The sequence below is a fragment of the Bombyx mori genome, chromosome 7, assembly GCF_030269925.1.
Source record: "Bombyx mori chromosome 7, ASM3026992v2".
Classification (NCBI taxonomy): Eukaryota; Metazoa; Arthropoda; class Insecta; order Lepidoptera; family Bombycidae; genus Bombyx; species Bombyx mori.
In genome coordinates this window covers 6,911,131-6,929,848 of record NC_085113.1, presented here as the reverse complement: position 1 = coordinate 6,929,848, position 18,718 = coordinate 6,911,131, and the positions used below count along the sequence as shown (strand labels likewise).

At 36.8% G+C, this 18,718-nt stretch overlaps 3 protein-coding genes and 1 long non-coding RNA gene across 23 annotated transcripts; 1 reads left to right on the top strand and 3 right to left on the bottom strand.

Annotated features, from left to right (window-relative positions):
- Positions 1–182: 182 nt before the first annotated feature.
- LOC134198644 (protein Abitram) lies at positions 183–783 on the bottom strand. The gene has a single exon (XM_062669401.1). It carries the CDS (start codon positions 741–743, stop codon positions 198–200), a length of 546 nt encoding a protein of 181 aa, XP_062525385.1. The 5' UTR covers positions 744–783; the 3' UTR covers positions 183–197.
- Positions 779–1,373, bottom strand: LOC101744190 (COX assembly mitochondrial protein 2 homolog). Its single transcript, XM_004931275.5, has 2 exons — positions 1,111–1,373; positions 779–946 (listed from the first exon to the last, which is right to left on the bottom strand). Exons 1-2 carry the CDS (start codon positions 1,189–1,191, stop codon positions 779–781), a joined length of 249 nt encoding a protein of 82 aa, XP_004931332.2. The 5' UTR covers positions 1,192–1,373.
- A 1,989-nt stretch (positions 1,374–3,362) lies between these two features.
- On the bottom strand, positions 3,363–18,361 carry LOC101744044 (sarcalumenin). Of its 20 annotated transcripts, none has more exons than XM_062669387.1 (11): positions 17,756–18,361; positions 17,417–17,589; positions 12,001–12,087; positions 8,314–8,637; positions 7,599–8,230; positions 6,857–7,178; positions 6,068–6,240; positions 5,802–5,993; positions 4,983–5,246; positions 4,357–4,520; positions 3,363–4,104 (listed from the first exon to the last, which is right to left on the bottom strand). In XM_062669387.1, exons 2-11 carry the CDS (start codon positions 17,496–17,498, stop codon positions 3,894–3,896), a joined length of 2,451 nt encoding a protein of 816 aa, XP_062525371.1. In that variant the 5' UTR covers positions 17,499–17,589; positions 17,756–18,361; the 3' UTR covers positions 3,363–3,893. The 20 variants fall into 20 exon arrangements, with proteins under 20 accessions (XP_062525371.1, XP_012550298.2, XP_037867955.1 ...); XM_012694844.4 differs by having other exon boundaries at positions 17,417–17,594; positions 17,834–18,361; XM_038012027.2 differs by having other exon boundaries at positions 17,834–18,361.
- Positions 16,804–18,368, top strand: LOC134199154 (uncharacterized). The gene is made up of 2 exons (XR_009973512.1): positions 16,804–17,230; positions 17,320–18,368. It is a non-coding gene; the product is annotated as an uncharacterized LOC134199154 (long non-coding RNA).
- The last annotated feature ends 350 nt before the right edge of the window (positions 18,369–18,718 follow it).

Here is an 18,718-nt window from a genome sequence, read left to right as displayed (position 1 = left end):
TCAATACTTTACAATCGTGATCATATATGACATGAACAGTCACAAAAGTACTTTTAATTATGTTAACAAAGATCCAATGAACCTAATCACTTTTAGGAATAATCCTGTTGAAATAAGATTTCATAGAGTTTACATTGTAGTTAATTTGGTTTTAATACAATATCAAATAAATAAAACCAAACTTTAAAAAGTTAATACTATTGTTTATTAACAGAACAATCAATACATTTTATGTACTCTTCATGAGTTAACAACTCACTTTTTGTCGCTTCTGAAATTGCTATACTTGCTAGCATAATGGCAATAAATCCATCAGAATCTGGCATGTTTTTCAGCAACAATGGATTCTGTACAAGTTCTTCATTAACTTCAACCAAAGTACCTTTCATGCAACAGGGCACTTCAAATACGCTTTCATCGCTGAATTCTATCTTGCAAATCACAGATTTTGGAGATAATAGTTGTCCGCCCTTTTTACTTTTTCCTTTGACAGAATTGTTCAAACGATCAATTTTACCAATGTTGAAGTTAATTTTGTAATTTTCGTCTTTACTGAAGAAGGAATGACTTGGTGCTAGAGATAACAATGCAATTCGGTTTGAATGAAACATTATCATCATATCATTATTTTTTATGCCATCTACATTAATTAAGTATCGTTTTGAAAAGTATCTCTCTGTGAAGGTCTTCAGATTGTCTAAGTCTGGTATTGAATCTAGAATGTTGAAATCCATTGTTTTCATAATCACAAAACTATGTTTTCTAATTTAAATATATATCAGTTGGCTGCTGCGCTCTGGGCTAAAATTCGTGCTCGAATATTGGCGTGGCGTTGTCTAGATTCATCTAGATTAGCTTTTTGCCTCTGAAGTCTTTCAGCTTTCAAACATTTCCTCATGTCGCGATCATAATCATTGCAATAACCTATAAATTTACGAAATGGATGCTGAAACGAAACTTTTATGTTTATTTTATGATAGTACTATCTTTGTTGAATACAATGAAAGGTTCAATTATAACCTAAAAACAAAAGTATGAAGCATAGTTTCCACGTTACATTACAGTAAGTTGTGGACTAAATCGTTTTTAATATACAATTAGTAAACTTACATTTAAGTGGCAATCTACTAATTTTTTGATAAAAATATTACACTCATCGGTGTGTAAATGGGGTGACAAATCCGTGTGCATAACTTAAATAAGTTTTATTATACTTTATAATAAACAATATTATTTAATACAAATTTAATTCTTGAAGAAATTATGCAATTGTAACTTTCTGTTATATAATTCCCTAATCAAAATTCGTCTAAGAAATTCACAGACTTCTATTTCTGTAAATTATCTTCTATTGACAAATATAAGGCAAATGTCATACTTTGGTGTCAAACAGTGACAGTAGTAGTTGCTCCATTTTTCCAAGTAGAAAGTCGTAGATATTACACCATACTGCCTAATCCCTTATTGCTACTTAATGTGTATATTTTATTCTCTTTCATAAAAAATGATATATAGAGCGAAATAAAAGAAAATTGATTAATTTGATACATTAATCAGTCGAGATGAAGTTAAATAAAAAGAAATAAGGTGAAATGGGATGAAATAAAGTCACAGTAAAGTGATGGTTAATTACAAAGACTTTAACAAAATGAAGCATTTCACGCTACTTCACTTCTCGCGTTCCCGCTAAAAATCTTGACATTTGCCAGCTTAAGGTTTAAAATTGCTATTGTTTGTTTGATTCTATCATCAGACTGCAAAAATAACATACCTACTTCATTTGATCAAATTTTCTATAACGATGGCTAAGCTCCCTCTTTTGATCCAAAGGTTCTACATGGTCCATGTGAATATAATCAATAATTCCAATGATTGATTTCTCTACGGAGTCAAGTGGAAACAGCTGGTACTTGAAAACACAGATCCAGAAATGAAAGCACAGGAAGCCGAACCTATGCTTTACACAGCTTAAAAGCTTTTTACACAGCTTAGAAGCCACTGTGATAATTTTTCTAAGTGTGAAATACCACTCTGTTGAGGACTTTCAACACTTCAGATGATAACTAGGGTAAAGCTACCACTCCACTTAACTACGTTACCGATACAAAAGCTTTAACGGGAATGGTATTAAAGCAGAAAACGTGAACAACGACAGAAATCACGCAAGCCGGTAGCTTCGACAGATGTTCCACATGCCAGACCTTCGTGAAAGCCATCACAATATCTAAGCTCACTGCAAGAGCTTCCCCATTAATATTAAGAGCTAGTCGTGAACCCGCCGGCGCAAACTTGAGGCCCTGATGCCTGTACTGAAGAAATAGTCTGCTCAGCGACATGATGTGCGCTCCTTGCGTCTCACGCAGGTCCTATCGGGACATGGCTTCTTCGTGAGGCACCTGTAGAGAGTCTGCTGAAGGGAGCCACATCAGGGCTGCCACCAGTGCGGGCACCCGGGCGATGGCGCACAACACGCCCTTGAAGCGTGCCCGAGGTTGGAGTAACCGCAGAAGTCACTCGTCGCGGTGCTCAGAGCGGACCTCACATTGTCGATGGTAGTGACACTAATTGTAGATAGGAAGGAGTGTTGGGAGACGATAGTCATGTATTGCGACCTCGCCATGTCCGAGAGAAACTGAGGAGCGGGGGAGAGAAATCCGACGTCCACTACTCATCGGAAGCAGAGACGCGGTTGGCGGTGCGGCCGAGAGGCCCCCGCTGAAAGGCCAGTGTTAGTTCTAGTACACCCCTCACATGGTGGTGGTGACGTATTGGTCAGTAATGACTGGTGAAGATCCTACTGGTCCACCAAGGTGGGACCCAGCCTAGACGAACTTGCGGCGTTCACTGCGGAACTGTTGGTCCCGTCTTAGTCTGAAAAGAAGAGCTCGTCGGGGTTTAGTCGGTAGGCATTATGCGTGGCACGACATGCACGGCGAAGCCAAGACGCCGCCTTGCGCACTTTTCTAAAGGCGTAGTCTCCTAGGATCAAATGGAAGAGGCCGAGGACTTAGGAGTCCGACATAATCCAGTCGTACCCCTGTCAGCCAGGTATCCGTCAATTGTAATTCCCCATCGATACCAAAAAAAGGGGTTTGTTGTGAAAGAGTCAGCCGTTTTACAGCATAAAAATATAATATATTCTTCTGAGTAAAAAATATTGTCAAATGGTGCAGTGTAGGTATACTTATTTAAGTAAAATAATAGTGGAAATAGAAATTTAACATTCCTATTTGTGTTACTTCTCAAGAATGATATAATTCCAATTTTTATTTATGTTGTTATTTTTGTACAATTGTTTTTTTTATTTATATAAGAAATATTTCATATTAATGAGAAAATGATAATTAAAATAAAATACTTCCTACTAAATAATAAGTTTTATTTTACTTAAATAGTCACATTGTCTTATTTAAATTACTAACAAAAAATAAATTAATCAAGGCAAGAGACCACTTATGTATATTGATTAGTCCTAAATAGGAACATCTACTTTTATATAATAATACAATTTTAACTAACAAACGTTAATGTAATGACTAGTTTAGTTACTTTCTTGAGAACCGTATAAAATTCTTGTTATAAAATATCGAAAATTGTCTTGCAAATTTTTTTTACTATAACCATAAATAACGTTCAAAGAAACACAATGAAAATAAATTACCATACAAACACGTCATTCACTCGAAACGGAAAAAAAGCGAGATTCGTGTAAGCAAATAAAAAATAAGATAATAGAGACGTAAAACAAAATGCGAAGTTTTTTTTTTTTTGTTTCGATGCCCGATTAGACAATGAAATGCAGAATGTGCCCAAAATATTACAAACCCAATTTTACTAAAATTAATAAGCAGGAGTTAGGTAAGTGGCGCGGGGTTCGTTCGTTCGCTGAAGCATCAACTCTTGGGCATGCCTTGGGGCGTAGCACTCTCAACCATCTTCTTGTATTTGCCCACAAGCTCCGGCAGGTCATAGGCGATGGCGACGTCGAGCCTTGTGATGGGACACCCGCGGAAGTAGGTGCATGTTGCCGACAATTGTTGGAATTCGTACAACGGATTCAGCCGGAAGAAATCTCTGTATGTTTCCGGATCCGGCAAGTCATACCTGTAACGTTTTTATTAAGTGAATCGCGCTTTTCAGAATTTGCGTAATTCCTGGCCTATTTCTGCCGTGAAGCAGTAATGCGTTTCGGTTTGAAGGGTGGGGCAGCCGTTGATCTTAGAACTTATATCTCAAGATGGGTGGCGCATTTACGTTAGTCGATGTCTATGGGCTCCAGTAACCACTTAACACCAGGTGGACTGTGAGCTCGTCCACCCATATAAGCAATAAAAAAAAGTTTAAATATATACATACCTTGAAATATTGGTAAGTGTACTAAGCCCCTCGTAGATGTGGTAATTTTGCGGATTTTCAGTAATGGCGTCAGCTATGAGCTTCTTGTTGCCAAAAATTGTTTTATGGTTATAGTAGGTAGTAAGGTAACAATCAACCATCTTCGCATGGTTCCTCACTCGAACCTGTTGAAATAAAAATATAGCTTAGATATAATAATACATATAGTGCAACTGTAATTGTAAGTTATTTTTTTTTTCCTACCTAAGCTGATAGCCTTGAGAGGCTATTCCAGCGTAACCTTAACTAGTAGGTGAGCTCACGGGGCTCAAGCCTGACGACGTTGCTAATACGAACCCGAGCAAGAGCCGTGCTTCGCAGAATCTACGACCGGATCGGAAACGCGACCTACTGAGAAGATCCGGCGAGAAACTCAGTGAGCTGTGTATGTGGGTTAATTTACCGATGACCGGTGCTTGAGGTACCTAAAATCACCGTTAGTGGATCGGGAGGATCCGAAAGGAACCGGAATGTAGTTACCGGCGGCCACGATGAGAGAGAGGGTTCTCGTGTCGTGCCGCTTTGTCGAAGTGATGTAAGTTGCCTTGTAGTAAGCTTCTTTAAATTCAATAAAAAATTTAACTTACGGCAAATCTCCTAGCACTAGCGATTTTGTTTTCGATGCGTTTGTCGATGGCGTGTCGCAGGTCCCGCAGCAGCTCGCGCTCCTGGGCCTGCAGCAGTCGCACGGGCGCTCCGCCCTCGTACGGCATCGACCACAGCGACACCGTGTACATGACCGGGGGCTGCGGGGAACTCATCAGTGGAGATATGTTCCAGATCAACGCGCTTTGCACACGCATCAGCTCTTCGGGTTTGACGGAGTCCGCTTTGTTCAACACGATACGGGTCTACAAAGATACAATAGTAACACGTTAATTAAATACGTATTCTTGAGAGCTTTGACCATCGATCAGCAAAAATTAGAAAATAAATTTTAATAAATTTGAATTAAAAATAGTGTAAGAAACAATGATTTTAAAATTATTTATAAACAGATATTATTTTATGAACAGATATGGGTGGTAGAAGGGTTATTTTGATAATACCCTGAAAAGCAACCCACGCTTTTTTACAATAAAATATTTTTTTCTTACACTATTTTTAATTCATTTATTAAAATTAAATTTCTATTTTTTAGTTGGATTTTCTATAAAAGCGTATTTTTTTTGTTTTTTTAAACTATTATTTATTTTTCATTTTTAAGTTGAATTTAATTTTTTCCAATATTTTGTTTTAATATTGAATTGGCATCGGTCCTTAATAAGTATGCCAAATTTCGAGTTAATCTGACGTTTTGAAGGATCAAAATCATTTTCAAAGATTCCGTTACATACTAATATATATACATCTGAAGTTAATAAAAGCGTATTAAAAAAGCATAGCTTTTTCCGTTTTCATTTTACCTGGGACTCTCTACCCTTGAGTTGATCGAGAATAGCTTCAGTCTCCGGACCTACGTCTAATTTAGAAGGATCATAAACAAGGAAGATAATGTCCGCTCGATCAATGAACCATTGGCAGGCATCGTTGAATGGAAAAACTCGTGAAACTTGTTTTCTAACTTCCAAAATACCAGGAATTTCCACAATGTTCACCTGAAATAAAGAAACAAATGTACATCCATCTCAATATGTAGATAATAATAATAATATCATTCATTCTATTTTACCTTTTCTAATATTTTGCTGGGGTGTTTCAAGCCCCTGAGTCGCTCCTCCAATCCTTGACCAAACTTCTGCAAGCCAGAGAACGTCCAATCGGCGGCCAGTTGCGTACCGTCCAAAACTTGAGGATCTTTTCCATGCATTAGGATATTAAAATAGGCGGGCGATGGTTCAGCACCTAGTTAAAAAAAAAAGACTGAAAATCGACTTCAAACAAATATTTTTAGAACAGAGAAATTTTCTGTTTATAGTCTATTCACCTGGGAACTGAATTAGCAGATGAACTCACAGAGCCCACGCGTTTTGCTTTTACTAGAGCATATAGAGATAGCACTGTCTCAACCGCCGCCAATCTTGAGAGTTTTAAGACATGAAATTGAAGTCGTATTTATTATAATTTCAGAATTCACAGAAACTATTCACCAACTTTACTAGTCACAGGCTGAGAAAATATACACTACATTTTATGGCGATCAAGAAGCATCGTTGAAGGAACTGGTGGTAGAACTTCTTGTGAGTCCACACGGGTAGGTACCACCACCCCACCTATTCCTGCCGTGAAGCAGTAATGCGTTTCGGTTTGAAAGGTGGGGCAGCCATTGTAATTATACTGAGACCTGACTGACTTATATCTCAAGGTGGGTGGTGCATTTACGTTGTAGATGTCTATGAGCTTCACTTAAAACCACCACTTAACACCAGGTGGGCTGTGAGCTCGTTCACCCATCAAAGCAAAAAAAAGGAAGTTTATTCCAAAACTGAAAAAAACATACTTTAATGATTTAGCAACTGACCTGTTCTCAAGGACCACTCTGTAAACTCCAAGCCAGTTAAATAATTCACTATACTTGATTTTCCACCACTCCAAGGTCCCATGAAGAGTACTAAAGGCTTAGAGAATATTTCAGGGTCACCAAAATGACGATTACTTAAGTCTCTGTATTTGTAAAGACCTTCTAATGGTTTGATAGAATTCTCATAGAGTCTTTTCAAGTCCCTGAGTACTATATCTGCCGATCTCTCAACGGTTATTTCAGCTTCACTAGCTTCCTCGTCTAGTCTCAGAATCTGGTTGATATGCTCACGAGATCTCAGATTTTCAGGAATTTCACCAGTCTGCAATGTATCGTTTTCACGCATTAAAATATACTCTGATATTTATTCTGACTTGATTGGGTCAGAGGGGACTAATTTCATATGAATTCGGTTGTGATAATAGCAGCTACAATATATTTTTCAAGTTTTCCGAACCTTCCCTATGATTGATATTTTGAGTAATAGGAAATAAGTAAATTGTAAGCAAGCGCAAGTTGTGACCACCGGCCGGTTTTTTTTCAATTGCAAAGTAATTACGTGCTCTGGTCTAAGGAGCTAGAAAGACGTTATACCAATGCAATATAGAATTCAAGCGAACGTCTCACTGTAAGAGAGAAGTCATTCTCATAGTGGTGTTAATGGGTTTTCATTTTTTTTAACGCAAACGAGCTGATATGGCGTTTAGCTCGTTTGGACGTTTAAATTGATAAAAATACAAACCAACAATAGATCTTCTTCAGGAGCTCCTTCCTCTTCGTCGGACGTCTTCTCATCTTTCTCATCATCATCAGAATCGGATTTTGCTTCTTCAGATTTTCCTTCATCGATGTTGTCTTCTTTACTGTCTTGTTCTTGTTTTTCATCGTTCTCCTTTGATACATCTTCCTTATCTTCCTCGTCTGATTTATTTTCAGCTTCACCTTTTTCTTCGATAGATTCATCCTTATCTTCACCAGAAGGCTCATTCTCTGCAGATTTTTTATCTTCAGAACCATCGTCTTGTGCTTCTTCCGAATCATTAGTCTCATCATTTCCGTCTTCTGAGTGATCATCTTTTTCGTCTGATTGTTCATCGGCCCTGTCTTCTCTTTCTTCAAGTGATTCGCCCTGGTCTTCTCTGTTTTCATTATCAGCCTTTTCATGAGATCCGTCATCATCTTCACTCGACTTGTCATCCTTAGCCTCAACAGAAGATTCCTCATCCGCAGATTCATTTACATCGTCAGATTGATCGTTTTCACCATCTTCTTTACTCGAATCATCATTTTCGTCATTGGCTGTTGTTTCCTTACTATCTTCTCTAGAATCTTCTGTTTCATCGCCATCCTCACTTTCTTTTTCTTCACCGCTGTCTGAAAATTGATTATTGTTTGTTAATGATAAAAAAAAACTGCTTAAATTAATATTAATGTGATGGATATATTATTATATATACCTTGCTCAGCTGTCTCTTCAGCAGATGCTTCTCCATCTTCTTTGCTGTCTCCGTCTTCAGTTTGTTCGTTATTTTCTGACTGCTCGACACTACCTTCGTCTTGAGGTCCAGACGCAACGTCCTCACTAGATTCGTCCGGCTTGTCATCTAAATCTTCCACAGATAATTGAGATACATAGGGTTCGTCTGCAATCTCAACAGAAGGTGTATCGTCTTCGTTGCTTTCCCCGGCCTCTAGCGTTTTCCCATCATTTTCTGAAGAGCTTATTTCATTCGTGTCGTCGTTTATACTTACTTCACTACTGTCGTTTTTTTCTGTGGAATCTGTAATGCATTGACAATATATTATAAATGACGGTACTAAGCCTAAGATTATTACAAAAAACCACAAAAAACTGACAAGGTATTATTAAGATGAGTCGAGAGTATGTCAACGTACTCTCGATAGAGGTGTCAATCACTTAAAAATAATACCTAAGGAATAATTGTTACTCCATATGAGTAGCTACCATAAAGAAAAAAAAAACAATTTTCATGGTACTATAATATACTATAGGTTCCTGCGTTGTGAACAGACCTAAGGTTGTATTTTATACTCTATAAATTATGTAGCTCCCGGGCTTGCGATGTTCCTTACGAAAAATTATTCAAGTATATTGTACAGTTATAATCCTGTGAATTTGATTTCACGATGTTATTCCTTTATCGTTGAAGTCGTTTGAAAACACACATTAGAAGACCACGATATCTCTAAAGTATTCGAAACAACATAGTAAGTTTTACATAAAGAATAACAACGTTCTGCCGTAAATGTTTTTAATATAGAGAAAGCTGCATATTAAAAACATAATCACCATTAACCAGTGACAAACTCCTATGAAAGCTTTTTTGCATTCAGAAATAACATACTTTTAGTATAATCGACATCCGCCAAAATAATAGCGACAATAAAAAAAATACGTCCAAAAAATAAGCCTCATAAAATCGTTTATTTGATGCTTGACTTCGAATCCGCTAAAGGTTTTGTTCTGTTTCGAAAAAACAATAAACTTTTTTAATTAATATTGTTATGGTTCAGCCATATTATGGGAAGTTCAATCAAATCCTTAGCTAAGAACATCTGGGAGCCTGATTCATTTTTTTGATGGCGGTTTTAGAGGTTTTCATTGTTTCGCAATTTATGCACATACATACATATAAATATCCGTAATATATGAACTATCGCTTATGCATTATCGTGTTTATCAATGACGTGGCTTGAAAAGCAAAACAGCTCTACCTTAGTTTTTATTCCAATCATGGTTCTGTACTATGTAGGTAAATGGAAATACTTTTTGAAACTTTAGTAATATATAAACTCTTCGGTTTCTAAATGCAGCATTCCTATTCTGAATTAAATTCATACTTCACTACATAGTATAAAACAAAGTCGCTTTCTCTGTCCCTATATCCCTATGTATGCTTAAATCTTTAAAACTACGCAACGGATTTTGATGCGATTTTTTTTTAATAGATAGAGTGATTGAAGAGGAAGGTTTATATGTATATTAACATCCATTAAATAGTGGAGAAATCAAAATCAAAAAATATATATTGTGCTTTCGTTTGTTCTTTGTTGGTTTGCTTACATGAACTCGCACGTCTTTTAAACGATATTGAGCAGCTTAGTGGTTAAGAATTAGTTTATACTGATAAACAAGTAGTGTAAAGTTCGTGCCACATATGCTAACAGGCTACGTATTGAGAGAAAATTTTCTATACAATTTACGTCAGCTTCAGTTTTAGATACCTTATTGAAAGCATCAGTTTGAAGCAGAGGTCGCGTAACTGTTTTCGACACTCACAACCCACTGACTTTCTCGATGGATCTTCTCAGCGGGTTGTGATTCCGATTCGTGTGCTTAGTGCGAATTTTTTTAAACTTCTCTATCGCGTAAAAGTTAACTCTAATTTGTATGGAGTTGGAACAGCGCCCCTAGCGGCAAGCGAAGGGAAGCTGTTCCTAACTAAGCACAACGGTGGTAGATTCAGCGAAACACTGCCCTTGCTAAGACTAGTCTTAGTAAATTCTATTAGACTGATACTTTTTGGTGGTAGGACCTCTTGTGAGTCAGCACGGGTAGGTACCACCACCCCGCCTATTTCTGCCGTGAAGCAGTAATGCGTTTCGGTTTGAAAGGTGGGGCAACCGTTGTAACTATACTGAGACCTTAGAACTTATATCTCAAGGTAGGTGGCGCATTTACATTGTAGATGTCTATGGGCTCCAGTAACCACTTAACACCAAGTGGGCTGTGAGCTCGTCCACCCATCTATGCAATAAAAAATAAAAAAACTTGTGCGCACGTAATTGGAATAGCAGACCCTCAAAACTACTGGCAGATAGGATAGCTTTTTAAAATATAAATAGGTTTATATAAGATCGACGGGGCATATACGTCATAAGTAATGTGACGTGTGATCGCGATTGCTCACGCCTGGCAGTCTGTGGACATTGTATTAGATAGTTAACAATACCTATACGGAAGTTACGGTTTTAAAAATACTAACTCGCGTGCCGGCATGGATACCTTCTTAGAGATAAACAATTGTTTTCTTTTAATTAAATTTTAAAACGTTTTTCACAGTCCAGTTGAAGTACGGTTATTATATGGTTTTAATTACTCTGTTGACGATAAAATATCGTTACAAGGTCACGAGTGTAATGTCGACAGCTGCGAGTGTCAGTCAATATTCATCCAAACACGAAACGAATGAGGAATTTCGATAATGATTCATTCACGTCGAACTAGTTTATTACAGTTCCAAGTGATGGCTATTCTTTAACGTCGCAATATATCGATGACGCAGCCCGGTATCTGGGCTATTAAAATAGACGCAACATCCACACCAACAAACTTGTGTCAATCTCGAAGCTATTCCTGGTTTTCAGCGAGGTCGTAAAAACTTTACTACGTAGGCAACTATGATTCCTTGAAAAAAATTTAAATTAAAACAAATTTACCCAGTAACTCTGCAACGCTAATCACTCTTATTATTCGCGTGCTCAAAGGTCTCTGAAGTAATAATCGAGATTCCCGTTTTTTATCTACTATGAATTTCATCTGCATAAGTTTTTGATAACTTATAACAAAAACGTATGCTCCGAAAGTTAATTCCTCCCAATCAATTTTTGGAACGAGCCGTCGAGAGACTCAAGATTGAACCGTAATAATAGTTTTAATTATGTTTACATATAATTCGCAAAAACCGATGAAAACACTTGATATTATCGAAGCCCACAGATAATACAACGTAAATGGCGTCATTTACTTTGAAACGAGGTGAAATCTCAACTGCGTGCAACCTGTTATCCTACTCATCAAATCAGAACAATTAATTCCTATCAGCAGACCTAGATAAGACTTAGAGACTGTATTAAGAGATCGTTAATAAATTATGAACATCTATCGAATGGCAATGGAATCATGATCAACAGATTCAGAAAACTACGGATACATGCAGTGCAGATGGATGGAAAAAAACAACCGCGATATATGTACATATATTTTACTACCGCATAGTATTCATGCTTTGACGTTGAAAGACGGACGAATTTTATACATTGACCTCAATATGCATATTACCTCAAATCAATATCACGTCTAGGTGTCTTGTCAAAAAACATTGTTTACTGTAACACAATACCTTTTTCCGAATCTCCAGATTCAAGCTCTTTAAGGGCTTTTTCGATGTAAGGACGGCACTGTGATTCTGAAGGTATTTCGCCGTCAGCTGGAATAAGTAAACAGAAATATTATAAATCGCAAACAATTAAACGACAGCGCTTTTTTTTCAAACTAGATTAATCGTAAAAAAACCTAAAGGTGGGACTGGAGACTGTTTCTGAATTTCTTGATAATAAAAACTTAAAATAATTCTGATCTAAAATTACGTTTTTAAAAAAAAAGACTGGACCCCCATTGAATGGCTTGTATTTTTTTTTTGTATCAGGCGCATGTAAAGAGCTGTTGCAGTGTCTTTAAAAGCAAACGAATCGGTCAAGGCTTAACATCTTAATACTCGTAATATAAGTGTTGATAAAACTTTCAAAGAATATGATGCCACCTCGCCATTATAGACTGATTTATTGTTTAAAATACAGCCACGAGCAAAAGCACCCTATTGGACTGCCAGTTTTACGATAGTAACAATAGGGGTGCCTAATACTTTTGCTCGTGGCTGTATATTGTAAAATAGTAAAAAAACAATATTGACTATTCACTCTGCTGCAAATGTTAAACTCGCTGACGCTGATAAAAGCTCGTAAAATATAGAGCTTGGAGCTTTTTTATTTTGTTGCTTATATGGGTGGACGAGCTCACAGCCCACCTGATGTTAAGTGGTTACTGGAGCCCATAGACATCAACGTAAATGCGCCACCCACCTTGAGATAACAGTTCTAAGGTCTCAGTATAGTTACAACGGCTGCCCCACCCTTCAAACCGAAACGCATTACTGCTTCACGGCAGAAATAGGCAAGGCGGTGGTACCTACCCGTCCGGACTCACAAGAGGTCCTACCACCAGTAATTACGCAAATTATAATTTTGCGGGTTTGATTTTTATTACACGATGTTATTCCTTCACCGTCGAAGTCAATCGTGAACATTTGTTGAGTACGTATTTCATTAGAAAAATTGGTGCCCGCCTGCGGGATTCGAACATCGGTGCATCGCTAGCTACGAATGCACCGGACGTCTTATCCTTTAGGCCACGACGACTTCAAGGCGACGAGCTTGTTGTGGGCGGTTGTTTTTCTCGGTATTACCTACGTGTAACGGTGAAATTCAGGCTTACGTGTTCCTGTGAAGAACAAACTTAAATTTGCATTTAAAAAACCTGTACTAGCGACGACGGGGCATATTTAATTGTTTTTATTTCATGGCTTTTTACTACATGGGGCAGTGCAGACTTCAAAATGATATTCTTTTTCGTCTGTTCGTTCTACAAAATAGAAGTACACGTGAGGAGAATCCCTTGAGGCTTAATTTTAAAAACAATTAATTTTAACTAAATCACTTTAGTTGCCTTTACTTCAATCTTGACATTATCTGGATGCGTAAGAATAAAGACAAAGGTTCTGATTTGCGCAATATAACATAAGAAACTAACAGTCACTACCAGTGGTCCAATTTCATTAAAATATATCCCACAAAACATTCTAGTATGAAATACTAAATCTTTCTGTTCACATAGTATTCTTTAAAGTTGTCAAAGAGCATTTGTGCCCCAAAGCATATCAAGTTTTATTGTGAAGTGATGATTAGGCACGTATTTCATAGTTAGCATGACGTATAAAATAAGATCTGTACTGTTTAATTTGATGAGACTTCGTTACGATAGACTTTTAATATTAAAAGAATTATAGTTTCGATCCAAAATACCCTTGTTGTAATAATATGCACTGGCCAAGAAACAAGTGATTATTTTGGTTTACAATAATTAACTGCTAAATTGAATTATGGTTGAACTTTATTTTTATTTCTAGTATATATCGAATGCACATCTTTTCGTTTACTATATAGCCCTACAAATGTATTGTAATGTAGTTGTGGATTTCCCTATAATTAAAATCTTGACTTTTCGAATCATTTTTCTTGGATTTATCTATCATTTCAACATTATTGTTCATTGTTATCTTTACTTGTACTTGTACTATATCATATGTTTGTGAGATTAAATAAAGTGATACTTTGTGTTCTGAAACACATTTTTTTTACCAAATATTTTTTTTGTATCTTTGAGAGGAAACCATACTTCCGATTAAACTCTTTGATGTTTTGCAACAGAAACACGTAGCTATATGAAATAATATTATAGCACAAACTCATCTCTTCTCGTCCGTGCACTAAAATAAGTAAATAAGAGGAAGGTAAGGGATTCACCGAATTTACTGAGTATATACTTACCAGTGTACTGGGTTCACCAATGGGATCTTAAAGGCGATAGTGCGTATGGTAAGCCCACACGAATAGCTACTACTATCGTCCTTATTTCTGCCGCGCAGTAGTAATGCTTTTAAGTCCAATAGAGATCATGTCCATAGAAGAAAATATGAAATACGAACCTGACGAAACGTTAGTACTAACATGGTTTCTAAGGTTTGCCTGATCATTAGGTTCAGAAGATCTATTTTTGTTTATAAAACAAAGATTGTATGCACATAGTGTTGAGCTCAAGTCTTCCGCTCGGCACGTTGTACAAACACGTCATACAGAACTCACACATTTCCCGTATATTAAATAAAGAAACAGTTGGTGTATTTATACCTACTAAATTAATATTTTTACTAAATAATTATTTTATCGAAAAGAAATTGGACAGCTTTATGTGATTTAAAAATTAGCTACAAAATGCTTACATTAAAATTAAATAGAATATTGACTCTTAATTGAAAATCAATATCGAGATTCCATTCTAATTAAAATTATTCATTAAATTGATCTATAACAAGTAGAATTTTTTTTCAATTGACATTTTAATCCTCGATTATTACAAAAAATAAATAATCAATGCATGTCAACAAAACATTGACAAAGTTATTTTAATTTTATCTTCAACCTTTTGAGTCAACCGAAACTATTAATTTAGCACAAGATTGAACAGTGTGCTTAGTGCGAGCTTGTTAACGTTCTCGATAACGTAAAAGTTAACTAAAATTTGTATGGAGAACAGCGCCCCTAGCGGCAAACGTAGGCAAACGTTCCAACTCCATACAAATTTTAGTGAACTTTTACGCTATCGAGAACGTCAAAAAATTCGCAATACATATTTACATTTATAATTTGATTATAACTTAACCTAGGCTTTAGATGGAAACCAACCATGATTTCTGCTTATATCTGGGTAGATAGTTATTGCTGTTGACGTGTAGACTGCTACGGACGATATCATCTGCGACCGGCGCCCATTGCTTACACAACGTGAATTCCGGCACCCGTGTCATACAGTTACAGATACAGCCGAAGTCCCCAAGCTCGCCAGCGGCGATACGGCACCAAGAGGGAAAAAGAAACCCAAAGTCCCTGTCACAAGAACTTATCGAAGCAATTGAGACTTCAATATAGACTTCAATAACGTCAATGCCGACATTCACTTTATGACTTGACTTGAAAGAATAAACATAAACCGAAACGCATGCATCGCGGCAGAAATAGGCAGGCCTATCTTCCCGTGCGAGCTCACAAGACACCCTACCACCAGTCGTCTAATGTCTCGAAATGGGCAGTCGTATTCAACACGTGGTATACAACGGCTTTTACAACTATTTCACATCACGCGACTGTAAATTTCTACATGACAGTTAATCAAATAGTGAAATAGACCATGTCCTATCCACCTAAAGTTTAGGTTACCTAAAGTTTAGGCGGATAGCATATGGCTCTAAACAAAAAACGACTACTTTATTGCTATTACGAGTAGGTACCTATAGATTTATATAATTTCGCTCAATAAAAAATTAGGCTAGAGTCTTGCCGGGAATATTCTGATCGAATTTGTCTTTACTGGAAAATGTGCAAGTATATTTTATATTAACAGAATAATAAGTATTATAAAAAATTTAATACCTACTTTATAACTGAACAAATGAAATTAGACCAATCTATACTAATATATAAATCTATAGTGGTTTTTACGGATGTTCCGTTACAGCTACTGAACCATGCATCCGATTGACTTGAAACTTGGTATTCATGTAGTAAATACATGTACATAATGGATAGGCTAATATTTATATGAGTGTTGGACTCCCTAGTAATAATGACAATAAATAATAATGTTAATTTTAAATGCCCAGCGAAGCGGGCGAGTACGGCTAGTATCTTATAATGGTACGTGAGTAGGTCACTTAAAAAAAAGTAGGTATTCAAAGTCAAACAGGAATAATAGGATAGGTATTACTCATTTTAAAATCTTGCGTTTCTTCGGCGCTACTTTTCGTTCATCAGTTTTACTATCAGCTATTATTTATATCTGACGGCCGAAAGTTTGACCTCGCCGCACAAAGTCAGTATTCGTGGGCTGGTGCATGCAAGTCTTTGCATGAAATTAATGATGTTTATGCTTCACATTGATTAAGTTTACATGTAATATAAATTGAAAGAAAAAAAAATAGATATAGATAAAATTAAACTTTTTGATATTAGTATTATATTTTTGAAGATGATATGATTTTGCAACTGTTAATACTAATAATGTTAATACTAACTAATTATAACGGAGGTTTATTGAAAATTCTTACATTGCTTTTGTACGGTAAACCGTTTTTGTCTGAATTTAATCAATGTGAATAAAAATTCAACCAACATACAGTTTTCTCAATTCGTTAGGTTATAGGTACCTACATGAAGTATAAAGTTGCTTATTCTATCCATATATATTTCAATTAATGAATATGTATTGTTTTCGACCGTTATAATTTCAAGAACAAGATGAAAACGCACAAAAAATACACCTAGATCAATCCAATCATAGACACCTGGACTAATATATCTATAGGATCATACAAAATGCTAAGCTGTACCTACGAACTGGAACAGCCAAATGATGGCTGACCCAGTCAGTAAGTAATACTACAAAATAAGATGAGAACCTTTTATGGAATTTTTATGGAATCAAGAAATTTTAACATAAAGTTTAAAAGAAAAGAATCGTACGAAAACGTTTAAAACTACTTTCTTGAAAATTTATGGCGGCATTAAACGATCCTATCGTTTTTCACAAGATGGCGACGCTCAGCGACAAATCCCAGTATTTCTATTTGCGTATCTGACTTTGTGATGTACAACGCTTGACGGCATTTTGCCATGGCACTGAAATATTGTTATTCGTTACCAATTTATAGCATTTGCTATTGTGATTTCCGACGCATTTAGGTCAATAAGATCATTTTGACATACAAAAAATTTTACTAAGGCTATCGCCAAAAATAGCGCACATACGTGAGCTTTTTACATAATTTCAGCGCATGTAACTCCGAAAATAGCATCGATATAGTGACGCAGAGCGCGAATGAAGATGTGCGTCTCCCACTCGTAGAACGGCGCGACACAAGGACTCACCTTGCGACAGGGCGGCCAGCGCCGATAAAGACACCAGCACGCACAACGTAAGCCTCCATAGCGTTAATCTCTTGGTCCACATTTTGTAAAGTTCAGCCCGTCACGGCGGGCTCTCAGTCATTTGCACTGACACTCGCGCACCTGATCTGTCGATCCACAGACGTTGTACACATCTACACTAAACCAGAGAAAACACTAAATGCACTAGTTCAGCCCGACTCTGATTCCGCAGAATGAAGGTCGGGTTGAAATAGCTGCCGTTAAAATGCGGTATAGTAAACTCTTGTAAAGGATTAGTAACTTTCGATCAATTGAACCAAATAGCCTCTATCATCAAACCAGAACCGCAGTTTATCGGCTTCACGCCGGTGCAATGCAGTTGGCCAACTACGATATTCGCAAAGAAATCGGACGTACTCTATTTCCGGAGACAGCACAGCATCGCTGGTCGGAGGGGTACTGGCGCGCGTGTGAGGTGCTCCCCTCGCCAGAGCTCTCAGCAATATTCAGCGTGGTACGCGTGCCAAGCTCGGCCCACGAACGAAGGCGACAACGGCACACGCGACGCGCTCCATCACAGTCATTTCTCTACCGTCTAACTAATTGTTTCCCGACGCCTGAAACTAATCAAACAGTTTCACTGACGCACTAAGCTACAAATATACATTAATTACAATTTAAATAAGTTTTCGTTCGTTAACTAAACGTAGTAAAGAACTTTTTTGAAATGCGTATTACATGTTATCGACAGACGGTTATCGCTTCCTTAATACCTCACAAATTCATTTAACATTTCACAAACAATTTTATTGCTACTCGTTTAGCACACCACAAACTAAAGTACCGAGATGAGGTACCGTTAATAAATACGGTCATAAATAATTTTATTAAATACTTACACAGTTCTTCTATGTCTTCAAAATCAAAAGTTCATTAAAATTTTCTACAAAAACATTATTGTATTCTTTATAACTACAAAATTATATGTTAAAGAACTGTTTCTCAAAAACAATTTTATAAAGTCCGGCTTAACAGTTCGGCGGATCTTCTCAGTGGGTCGCGTTTCCAATCCGGTGGTAGATTCTGCGAAGCACTGTTCTTGCTAGGGTCAGTGTTAGCAACACTCCGGTTTGAGCCCCGTGAGCTCGCCTACACGTGTTAAGGTGAAGCTGAAATAGCCTCTATCAGCATAGGTAGGAGAAAAAAAAGGCTTAATAGTCTCGCATAATTTACTGTTAAGAACTTTGTGAGCGATGATTTTAAAAGCACGAACGACATCTAAGTATAAATAATTGATATTAC

What these genes read in the sequence shown, in the direction of transcription:
- LOC101744190 (XM_004931275.5), bottom strand. Translation starts at nt 1,191, where the DNA reads ATGCACACGGATTTGTCACCCCATTTACACACCGATGAGTGTAATATT. An exon ending in TAGTAGATTGCCACTTAAAT is followed by an intron (nt 947 to 1,110) that starts GTAAGTTTACTA and finishes GTTTCGTTTCAG; the next exon opens with CATCCATTTCGTAAATTTAT.
- LOC101744044 (XM_062669387.1), bottom strand. Translation starts at nt 17,498, where the DNA reads ATGTGGACCAAGAGATTAACGCTATGGAGGCTTACGTTGTGCGTGCTG. An exon ending in AGAGTGGTCCTTGAGAACAG is followed by an intron (nt 6,241 to 6,856) that starts GTCAGTTGCTAA and finishes TTTTTTAACTAG; the next exon opens with GTGCTGAACCATCGCCCGCC. An exon ending in CTAGTGCTAGGAGATTTGCC is followed by an intron (nt 4,521 to 4,982) that starts GTAAGTTAAATT and finishes TTATTTCAACAG; the next exon opens with GTTCGAGTGAGGAACCATGC.
- LOC134198644 (XM_062669401.1), bottom strand. Translation starts at nt 743, where the DNA reads ATGAAAACAATGGATTTCAACATTCTAGATTCAATACCAGACTTAGAC.